We start from the raw sequence: 12,358 nt of genomic DNA, 5'->3' as shown, positions 1-12,358 counted from the left end.
TTTATCACTCCCACTGCCCAGTGGAGTTCCCAAATCTTGCTGTGGGATCTGAGGTTTTAATTTGTCTTGTAGATTTTGGTTTGTATTCTACATAAACCCCTATGTTTTCACAATATTCCAAAAAATTACTTTTAAGTCAAATTATTACTTTATGCAGTTCAAGGCAGCAAAATGAAGTGATGTAAATAATTAGCATTGCTTTTTTTTTGGTAAGAGAGTAGCTGAGTTTCCTGGGGTATAATAGATTGATTAAGTCACTAACATTGCAGGTGGTTGAGCTTTTGTAAGAGGAGGGTCACAAGCTCAGTGTTACTTTTAAGAGTCATTGAAGCAGAAAGCAGTTATTAGTTTTATTTCCCATGAAAATTTAAGACAGAAAATAGCTGCCTTAATGTTTCCTATTGTTACAGAAGGCTGTATATGATTGATGACAATTTTGCATTTAAAAACCATTGTGTGAATTTGAACAGCGTGAAGTGATATTTGGTTGTTGGATAGCAAGAGAGGCAGTTTATATAACTGCTCTGAACACTAAACTTACTAGGTGCTCTGAAAACTTTATAATGGGCCCCAGCTTTGCAAAACATTAAGTGTTGCACAGAAACAATAGAAATAATAAAATTGTATGCACCCAGATTTTTTTAAGAGACTATTTAATTTTCTTTGAGAAACCAGTATAACTGTGAAAGGGGAAATTTGTCCTAGGATCTCTTCCATACTGTGAAGCGTGGGCAGTCCATGGTACAGTCTTTAACCACTTGCCTGCAGAAGGCATTTCTATTTAGGAAAATCCTTAACTGACTCTTCACACATAGGTTGCCTTGTCTGTCTTTGCATATATCTCACAAGCCACATGAAATTGTGATCGTAGACCAGGTAAATTACTATTGTGTTACTGTAATGCTCTGATGAGCTGGCTTGTGGGTGTATGTATATTTGCTGAGCTCTGCTGCTACCCATCTTTAGTCCAAGTAGTTGCTTCATAACCACAGTTATTGTAGCAGACAGCCCATCCAGCCATGCATGACAGCATACTCAGTCTTCTAGCTGCCCCCATGATATTAAAATTTTTCTCTGACTGAAACTAAGTCTATGCTGCTAGCACAGCACTACTTCTACAGCTGCAGTTACAACCCAGTGACTTTTATTTTGAAATAAGTCTTACCTGACATGACCATGTTGGTTGGAAAAGTTATGTTCATGTGGTGGCTCATCTTAGAGGATGGAAACAGCTCTGAGGAAATCGTAGTGACTGCAGATGGCTGGGCTGTTACCTGCACTTCCCAGAACAAGTAAAAAGCCAGCTTTGTTTTCCAGGTATTGATTCTTTTGAGTCACTACCCAATATATTTTTTCTCAAAAATGTGTATCACAGGCTGTGATTCTATGCCCTCATTTTATTACATAAAGATATGTAATATTCACATGTGTTTTAACTGTGTATTCAACAGGTATAATCTCAAAATCAGTTTCCCTGTGTCATCTGAGAATGTTTGCTTCATATTACCTTTTACAGAAAAAAGATGTTTGCAGAAGTTTACTTGCACAGTTAAATAGACATTTTTAAATTATTCTTATAAAATGGGATGTTATAGTCTTATTCTGGCAGATGCTGCTCTAAAATTATGAAGTTATAACAGCGACACAGCCTGGAGTACATCTTGATGAATTAAACATGCTGCAGCTGCAGAGTTTGCTTTAGATGTCTGCAATAATGGCTGGGTTAAAGCTAGAGTTAAATATAAAGATCCAAAATTTATAATATTGATTTCCAACATGATCAGTTGTTCATACAATCATTACTACAATTAACCACTGAGTCATTGTAAACAGATGCAAACACTTTCATTTATGTTCCAGTTCTTCTCTCTCTCCAGAAAGTGGAAATTGCATATGTGATTTGGGGGATTTGTTCTTTTTGCACCTGGTCTATTTTTAAAAATTAAGAATTAAAATAATCTTTTTTTACATCTTGGTAAATTAAAAAATGATTATGCATTTTCTTCCAAACTGTGCTCTCCCTGCTGTTTTCTTAGCAGTTTAAATGTTTCACATATGGTATACGGCTGTTCATTTCTACAGAGTCTGCATGTAGTTCATGTTTATTTAGCTGTATTTAATCCCTTTTGAATTATAGAATGGTTTCAGTTGGAAAGCACCTTAAAGGTCATCCAATTCCAATTCCCCTGCCATAGGCAGGGACACCTACTAGACCAGGTAGTTCAAGGCCTCACCCACCCTGGTTTGAATACTCTTAGAGCTGGAGCCTCCCCATCTTCTCTGGGCAACTTGTTTCAGTGCCTCACCACCTTCAGAGTGAAGAATTTCTTTCTAATGTCTAATCTGAATCTAGCTTCTTCCAGTTTGAAGCCATTACCACTGGTTCTATCACTACTTGCCTTTTTTACAAAGTCCTTCTTCAGATACCACAGTATATCAGAGGTCGGAAGGGACCTCAAGAGATCATCAGGTCCAACCCCCCTGCCAGAGCAGGATCACTTAGGATAGTCCGCACAGGAATACATCCAGATGGGTTTGGAAAGTGTCCAGAGAAGGAGACGTCACAACCCCCCTGGGCAGCAGTGCTCTCTCACCCTCACTGCAAATAAGTTTCTCCTCATGTTGAGGTGAAATCTTCTATGTTCTAGTTTGAACCCATTGCTCCTTGTCTTATCACTGTGAACCACCAAAAAGAGCCTGGCCCCTTCCACTTGACACCCACCCCTCAGATATTTATAGACATGGATCAGATCCCCTCTCAGTCTTCTCTTCTCAAGACTAAACAGCCCCAGGGATCTCAGTCTCTCTTCATAGGGGAGATGCTCAAGTCCCCTAATCATCCTCGTGGATCTCCGTTGGATTCTCTCCAGCAGGTCTCTGTCTCTCAGATATCCTATAGGCCTCCTTCAAATACTGGAAGGCTGCTATCAGGTGTCCCCAGAGCCTTCTCTACTCCAGGCTGACAACTCTAACTCTCTCAGTCTGTCATTGTAGGAGAGGTGCTCCAGCCCTCTGATATGTTCATGGCCCTCCTCTGGACACACTCTAGAAGTTCCATGTCCTTCTTGTGTTGGGGTGCTCCAAATCTGACCACAGTGCTCCAGGTGGGGTCTCACCAGAGCTGAGTAGAGGGGGAGAATCACCTCCCTGGACCTGCTGGCCATGCTTCTTTTGATGTTGCCCAAGATTTGATTGGCTTTCTGCACTGCAAGTGCATGTTTCTTATCAACCAGCATTCCCAAATCCTGCTCCTCAGGACTGCTGTATTTGACAAGCTAAAGCTACCATGAATAACAGACTTAAAGCAAACCAGAAGTATAGCTAAAGTGGAAAAGGAAGTAATCCCCGTTAATGTTTTTAAGGATGTCATGACAGGGCACAGGCTGTCAGAGAACTACAGGGGGCAAAAAGATTTTGTTCTGTTGTTCTTTGTAACAATGTCCTGTTCAACGGATTAAATTTGTGTCTGAGTTATTAGATAGGAAGTGCCAAGTTTCTGTCCCTTTTGTGTTCATGAGACTGGAAACGTTCTTGTCATTTGTATGGTGATATGCTATGCTCTTTATTTATTGTGGAACATTTTTAATTATTAAAATTGCAATATATATATATATACACACAGTATTTTACAACAAAGTAAGCACACATCTGTCATTTTAAATAGATAATAGTTCCGTTTTATGCACTCATGGTCTTGTTTGCAAACTATATTTTAGCTTTTAAAAAGTGCCTGTTAAGTCAATAGATAATATTAATGGTTTTTTAATTTTTTTTTTTTTTTAAATCAGCTCTTCATCATTGGTCTTTGCCTTTCTCTGTCACCTACTCTAGTGGGTTATGTGTAAAAAGCCTGAAGATATTTTGTAACTCCATGTTAATAGGATAACTGCCTAGAATATTCTAATTACTCTATTTTACTAAATGAATCTACTTTTTATTGTTTAGGAATTTAGTACGAATAAGTCTATAACTAGAGTTAGAAAATAGAGAAACACTCAAGTATGGTATTTCTGATTAAAAGCACAAGACATCCAGTGTAAAACAAAATGAGAATTTATGGTTCTGCCTTCTATTAGCTTTAAAAAAATTATACATGCCTGGAATTATTAGAATGAATTCCACTGTGCTATTTTGCATCAATACCATTACACACAATTTTGCCTGAGGGTATTGAGTCAATGTGTAATGCTTGTAATACTGCTTTTTCAGCCATGGTTTGTTATAATGTCATTTCAAAGAGTCATTTCCACACACCCACTCACCCCCCCCCCCTCCCCCCCCATTTATTTGTCATCTAATTTGTAGATGGATTAGGAACAGATTAGTTTTTATTTTAAAGCAGGCATGGTGATGTGGAGTTTACTACAAAGTACACCAGTTAAATGAAAAGTACATTTGGAGATAATATAATGTCAGAGGTACTTTGGGTTATTTGCTACTGAAAACCACTATGATGCTGTCAAAGGAAAAATGCACAGTGTCTACTCAGTGCTATGGAATATTATTATTAAACTTGATTAAATATTTCACAATTCTAGCACAACTGGTACTCCAGCATCTCTGTTCTATAATTATGAAATTATCTCTACTGTTTTTCATCTCATTCATAAATGTAGCATAAATATTTAGCAAAATGTCAAATTGCAAGCAAAGCAAAAATTGCCAAGACACGCTCTTAAAACCTCTCCAAAAAAAAAAAAAAAACCAAAAAACAGAACAAAACAACAAACCCCAAACAAACCCAAAACTAAGCAAGAAAATATTGGGAAAAGCAAATAAGGAAAAATGCTTGAAAGTTATTTGTGTTGCCCAGGAAAGTACTACAAAATACATGCTCAGATATAGCAATCCATAAAATGTAAAAAAATATGTGTTAACCATAATGAAGATGTATACTACTGAGAGTAAAATATATTAATGGATAATTACTAAATAGTTCCTTTGAGCTTGATTCTGTCATGTATTTTCATCAAGCAGTGCCTTCTTCTGAGAATATTGTGGTAGAATAAGATGCTGTCCCTCTCAATCGAGCTAGCAGCATGGATATCAGGACCATGGAGAAGTTTCATTTTTCCGTGTTACTTTCTGAGAGCATTTATACTGCACAAGATGGTAATTGAATACCATTATTTGACTCCTCATATAATGACAGGATTGCATCAATTTTTATCTGGAAATTGATTTACTTAGACTTGCTGTTGTGTTTGTTGTTTGTTTTTTTTTTTTTTTTCCTTTATTCCCTCCTCTCTCTCATCATAAAATCATTTGGGTTGCTGTGAAGGTTGCTGATTACAATAATTCTTGTTAGCACTTTTTCTACTCTAATGAGTCAGCTAATGATTTCAGAGAAGTGGCCACCCTTTTAAGGACTGATGTTACATTGCATTCCCATACTTTTGTTGTAGATTAAAGGTCTCAACCCCATATTGCTCAGTGTAGTGCAGGCATTCATGGATCTTCTGTATGCTTTCTCTATGCTTTCTGTATGCTTTAAACACTTCTGGGTCTATGACTGGTGTAAAACTACAAAGCTATTTGTTACACTGAAGCTCTGACAGAGCTGTGCACAATAATTTCTAGTATTCTTTGATGTCTGGGCATCTTGTCTGTGTCTTTACTGGAGAAATTGCTGACCATATTTGAAGATTTCCTATCTTGATGTCTAGGCTCAGCCTACTTATGTTGAGCTACTCAAGTAGGTTAAAGAAACACATGAAGGTAATCAAAACATGCATGACAAAAGGGGGTCTGGAGTACTTTGCAGGTACTTTTTTTGCCCCTCTGTCCTGAAGGGTCAAACTCCCAAACATGCCCTAGCCCACACAGTGGGCTAAGCACCTGCGAATGTGCTAACCTGGACAGTTCCGGGGGTTCAGATGGTCAAGGTAAATGTATAACACATGTAATTAACATGGCAAGCACCCATGAATGTGCTCTCCTGGGCACTTCCTGGGGTCCAGATAAACATGTACCACGTGTAATGAACTTTGTAACACAGCTGTGAACTCTGTGTGCCCCTGGCCATGTTTGGATGTGCTCCATCCTAGGGGTCCAGTTATCAGGGTCCTGTGTTACCAAAGGGCATTAATTGTCTTGGGACAGTACTTAAACCAGCCAAGAAGTCAGGCAACTTGCCTTGCTCTCACCCAGACAGCAACAAAAACCAAATGCTGCCTGAGTAGCAGCTGAGAACCTGCTCTAGCAGACCATCAACTTCACCCAGGCCTTGCACCTGGACCAAGGCAGAAAGGAGAAAACCTCCAAGGGAATTGAATCCCAGAAGAGGTTGCAGCCCAGAGAGCGAGCACACAAGAGAGACACCCCCTAGCCCTGTCTGAGTCAAGGGCAAGCTCCAGACCATGAATTAGGCATGACAAGAGAGAAGCTCCTTAGCCCTCTCCGAGCCAAGGACTGCTCGAATTACAGCCACAGCATCTGGGAAGATACCAGCCAGAGCAAGTCGTGAGTACCTGGCCAATCTGCCACAGAATCCCATTTGTGGGAAACCACAGATCACAGCACCTGTATTTCCAATTTGAACTGCTGCATTGGAAATGTCAGATCTGTGCTTAAATCATTTAACTGTCTTTATATGTGGAGTGTAAAACCCACAGCCGAATAATTGAACCTGTGAATACGTTTTGTAAATAAGTTATGGCGGTGTTTAAAGATACCACCACCCAAGGTATTAATTATAAAATATATATAAAATATATATTTTTATTACACCCTCAAAGAAGCATGTGCTTTTGGCCCATGCAGACATATAACCAAAACTACTTTATTGAGTAATGCTAATTGTTTTGCTGGCTTCATCACCAAGTGACAGTAGTGGCGTAACACCTGTTTGAACTTTGGCAGTGCTAGTTTAGGACATCAAGCAATTCTGTGCTTTCGCTCTCTCAATCTCTTTCATCGAAAGTGTTATCGATCATTAATGCCAAAATGAAAAAGAAAAAGTGTCAGTTCACATAAGAAAACATTTGGATAGCAGCTGTTCTACCTTAGGTGTAGTTAATGGTCATGTTTGCCACCACAAATGTAGTATTTACATCCACCAAAATATCAGAATTGTTTAAATAGGATAAGAGTAGAGTGATACCAGCTGCTCCAGAGCAGTTTGGGTTTTTTAATTTTGATTGATGTTGATTGAGCATGTCTTGGATCTGCTATTATATTCGTGAGAGGATGAAAAAAACCACAACTACTCAGTTCATTGCCTATCTTGAGCAAGATGAAAGAAAAAAAAAAAAGGAAGAAAGAACAGTAATGAATGCACTGATGAAATTTGCATCAATGTACAAGCTCTGCATAGATTGACAAAGACAGAAAATCATACTTTCCATTAATAACAATCACGTTGCTGAAGCAGTTGGCAGATATCAGCCAGAGATTCATTTAGAAACATGGCTTGTAGCTACTGAGAATACTCTTCAGCAACAGATACTTTCTATGAGAAATTTTCCCTGTCAAGCAAATAAAATGAGTTTTGCTTGCAGAAAAAAAGTGTGACAGAACAAGAGATGGGATGCAGTCTGGGGTCCCAGAGATACGAAGAGCTTCTATTAAAGAATACCTGGAATATGTCTGCAGTGTGAGATTTTTTTTCTTGTATTTCTGTTTTGCAGTAATGTATGTGAATGGTCTTAGTGATAGTAAAATAAGCCCAAACCTAACCAACCAAAACCCAAACAAGCAAAACCCCAAAACTCCAACCCCTTTCCCCTCCTGCCCAAATCCCTAAGATCCTGTCCTCCCAGGATATACTGTAGGAACAAAACATCCCCAGCATTGTTACCCAATGGGCAGTTACTAGTGTCAACTTTCCTTTTATTCTATTCAATATCTTCTTTTCTACCATTTTTTCTCCTATGTGAAAAAGGATCAGTTTTCCCCTGATCAATGAGTTCCTTTTATTCCAGAATCTGACTTCTGAACATGCTAGGAAAAATGAGCATTATTTTTCTGTGTTTTTTAAGCAATGTTTTGCTACTGCAGACACAACTTTGAACAGTCAGTTCATTATGGATATGTGATTGCTTTCAGCTTTTCACACTCCAGCAATTCTCTGTAGTTGTTTGGGACACCATCCCAGAGTCTAAATATTCATATGGTGAGAACTTCATGGTGGAGGATAAAATATCCTAGAAAACTAGAGACTGCTTTTATGCTACAGATGTCAAAGCAAGGAGTCATACTATATTTGTCCTGTGTTTGTTTGTTTAAGTCCCTGAAGCAATGGACCAAATTATTCCCTCTCATTTCCTGGTATGGTGTGCTTTTAATACGAAAATGATCTTATATAAGTGGAATTCATAATGGGAAACTGAAAATAACTTCATACACCTTTTACTGTGCACTCTAGTAACAAATCTCTGGTCTATGGAATGTAGCTGTGCCTGAAATCACTGCCTTTATAGTAGAGCTTAATACAGTGTCTACTGGCCTCAATGTGAATGACTTCATTTCAGTGGCCTTGGTTTGGGTGAAGTGCAATTGACACATGACAGTTCTGCAAATACACATCTGAGGAATATAAATACCAAAGAGTTAATATGATAATCAAGCAGCTTCTGAGCATGACAAGGCACTATTTGTGAAGACTGCACTGTGTAGGTATTGATATGGGACACTGCTGAAATAGACACAACTTTAAAATTTATTATTTGCAGTAATTTTTAATTAACAACACAGAACAAATTACTTTGTGTTGACATAATGACCATTGACTAATTATTTGCCTATTAAGCTCGGGTTTGTCTAATTAAAAATGAAATGTCTCCAGATAAAATAGTGAAAATGCTCTATATTACTTCATCATATGGCAAAAATTTACTAAGACAATAAATGACTTAATAATGTCCAAGAGGATATCAGCCAGAACTACTTTTAAGTACCTACTCTGCTGGTTGAGACTCTAGAATAGTACAATCATAACATTGTACTGTCCTCCCAAGCTCAAGGGAGCACTCATGGCATCTGTCTCTATTCACTCAGGAGCATCTAATCACTACCATTCAATTTAGTCTTCGTAACCTTTCTAGCCAGTCAAATTGGCTGTCATTATACTTTGTAGATTTGAAAAGGTGCTGTTAGGAAAGCTGCCATCTTGACTGCTTTGGCTGTTGGAGCTGAACAGTGTGAATGAGGGACAGGTCTTTTCCGTGGAGCTAGACTCAGATGCTCAAGTTTCAGATGCCCCTACAATGAAATGGAAATGAGTTTCTGATTCAGTTGAATCCTGGAGTCCATTTGACAATCATAGAATCAGTCAGGGTTGGAAGGGACCACAAGGATCATCTAGTTCCAACCCCCTGCTATGGGCAGGGACACCTCACACTAGATCAGGCTGGCCAGAGTACAATAATGTTACAATTCACCTTCCAAGTTCAATTCTTCATTATGCCTTGGCAAAACTGTGGCTCCTGACAGGACTGGGATATGGGCAGGCACTGGAAAGAATGACACTGATGGAGGATAACACTTAGCTAGTGGGTACCAACTGATGAGGTCAATTTTACTTATGATGCACAAGCATATACCAGGTGCAGCACAAGGCTATCTTTGGTGTAGTGGTTTTGCTTCTTCTTTCTGCTTTCCTTATACTGACATACAGCTTAGACAGCATTGTGGAGCTTTCACTTGCTCTGGTGCCATACTGCTTGGCCAAGCTGCATCTTCAGGACTTTTCTACCAGTGTTGATCATCTTATCTGCTAATTGATAAGCAATAATAGGGTTCAAAGAAGAGTGAATTGTCAGTAGCCCAAACAAGGATTTACTTGTTCCAGTAATCTACCTACCACCTACTTTCTGACTCTCTTTAGTTATGTGATCGGAACGGAAGTAAGAGACAGGGAAGCACTATCCAGACTAGGAAGTGAAGGAGTGCAAGAATCCGGGAACACAAAGAAAAAGAAAGCAAAAAGAAAGAAAAGTTGTGTACTTCTGGTGCTAGAAATTGTTCCACCACACCACAGGCCTGCTTTGATCTAGTTATGGACTTCCCCTCCTGACCCTTTTCCATGGGTCAGGCACATGAATGCACCACTTGGCAGCTGAGAAAGCAGGTGTGCTGTCACAAATGTTCCTAAATTTTATGGGTTGGAGATTTTACTGACTTAGTGGAATTCATCAGTGGATAGTTCTCTAGAACTATCTCCTCTTTCACAGTAGATGGTAAATCTAGATTATTATGAAATTTTTGCCCTGAAGTTTTTATGACACTAATTTGAGATTGGTCAGAGCTGAACACTTGATTGAGACTTAACTTGAAACGATTCAGGAATTGCTGAAAGTATTGTTTTTCATTAGAAATGAGTTATTTATTGCTTCCAAACTCCTGTAAATGGTGAAGTTTCACTGTTTTAATATTCATCTACCATAGCAGCTTTTAAAATTAATGTTGTAATTCAGTGATTAAAGAAATGTATTAGGCTGTGTACTATATCAGTGATGTTGGGGGAGTTAGGCTTGTGGGTGGTTCCTGTGAAAGAATACGGTCCTGTATTATCAGAAGTGCAGATCAAAACTTTTGTGGGTTAGTTGGTTGTTTTGGTTTTTGTTTTGGTTTTATACTGTAAAACATTTGTCAAAAGTGGGGGTGGGGAGGTAGGGGTGGGTGAAGAAAAAAATGTTGCAATTGTTGATCCATAAGTTTCAGCTTACTTTTCCAGATGGAATAGTTTGTGTTTTCAGATAAGCCTTCTGTAAGTGTTAGAAGCTTGGAAAGCTTTGATGCTTTTAATGATTGGCTATACAGAATTAGTGTAACCATTGAATCAGCTTGAAGATATTTATAGAGAACATTAATTTAAAAAGCAGTAATTTTATTAAGAGAGTCAAACTATTGGCCCTTACAGAAGAGAAATGTATATTTCATTTGAGTTCTAGTCCTAATTCATGTGCATAGAGTCTTGAAAAAGTAAATCAAAACAGAATTGTAAACTAGTGATTAGAACTGAAAGCATCAAGCAGCATTGGAATTATTTTTTAATTTGCTTTCACATTTCAATGTCAGCACAGATGAAAGTGTGTTCTGCAGAGGATACAATCACAGTGGGAAGAACTGTCAAAATTCAGCTCCCCTTAAACAGAAAATTTCCTTCCAACACCCTTATTGACTTCTGTTTTTCTTTTTTTGTTTGTTTGTTTGTTTGTTTCACAGAGGATCTTTCTCAAAGCTGGAAGTGAGGAAGAAATCTTTGCACATCTTGGCTTGGATTATGTTGAACCATGGGAAAGGAATGCTTAAACTGATTTGCCAGTGTACATTCATCAGTTGACAGCAGTGGTCTTTCTGCCTACCTTACAGTTTGATTTACATATATAATATGCATTTCTATGACAACTAAAAAAAAAATAAATATATTAGTTAGAAGCAGTATATGTGCTGATGTTCTTAGAAGAGTTTAAGTTCTTCAGGATCCTTTCCAATGTTTTCTGGTTTAGGTTTTGAACTTTCTACATAGGAATGACAAGATAGAGCTTGGTTTGAGGTGAAAACTTGCAGCTGGTGAGATTGTTGCTTGTAATAGGAGTTTAGTATTCCTGTGACCACTACTGGCTTGTTAAAATACTGTCAGCTATGAAAATACATAAACAATACCAAATATTTGAGCTCAGTCTGAAAAACACATTTAGCAGGGAGACATATCTGGAACCATGAGCATACTGCCATCTCCATACAGTGTGTTAGAACAATTAGAATCAATAGTTATGATGCTTCTGAACTTGTGAAGGACAGGTGAGGCCTGGGGGCCTGGAAAAGGGCAATCATTTGTAAAAAGAGCAGACTTCTGCACATTATAGGAGGAAGGGAAGAAGAATTTCTGATCAGTGCATTTAATATCTCCTAAATTACCAGAATGATTAATAGACTTTATTTTTAAAGCGCCTAAAGGAAGTAAGTTTTTGGTACCTGGTTCATTGGAAACAAATCATATCAAACTAATTCAGCCTGGGGGCTGATTTTTAACATGTCTGTCCCTTCTCTCCTGCTTCTAAAATATGGCAATTTGGCAAGTGATATGAGAATGATCATTGGTTTTATAACCATATATATATATATATATATATATATATGTATGTATAAGCTCTCTTAAAATGGATCAGTGACTCTGTCTCAGGGGGAGAGGTGGGAAGGAGGGGGGAAAAGAAAAGAAAAGCTAAAATTTAAAAACAACCCCACCACATTTCTTTCATCATTTGTGATAACTTGTGATTTGTCACATACCCCACGTAATGTTTTGCAGTGATAAGCATGGTATAACACACCATGACAGACAACATAACGTGGACATTAAAACTCAAACAAATCCAAATGCATAATCATACTTCTTTGCTATAAACTTCTGGAG

At 38.1% G+C, this 12,358-nt stretch overlaps 1 protein-coding gene across 1 annotated transcript in view; it reads left to right on the top strand.

The window, feature by feature from the left end:
• Positions 1-11,253, top strand: part of DNTT (DNA nucleotidylexotransferase) — an 86,605-nt gene extending 75,352 nt beyond the window's left edge. The window contains exon 11 of the mRNA XM_054382468.1: positions 11,167-11,253. Coding sequence (XP_054238443.1) covers positions 11,167-11,253 — 87 coding nt within the window. The remainder of the gene's footprint in view (positions 1-11,166) is intronic.
• Positions 11,254-12,358: the final 1,105 nt, after the last annotated feature.

Source organism: Indicator indicator, chromosome 7 (genome assembly GCF_027791375.1).
Source record: "Indicator indicator isolate 239-I01 chromosome 7, UM_Iind_1.1, whole genome shotgun sequence".
In the NCBI taxonomy this organism is placed as follows: Eukaryota; Metazoa; Chordata; class Aves; order Piciformes; family Indicatoridae; genus Indicator; species Indicator indicator.
Note: the sequence above shows the minus strand (reverse complement) of the source record. Positions and strands in the feature narration are given on the sequence as shown.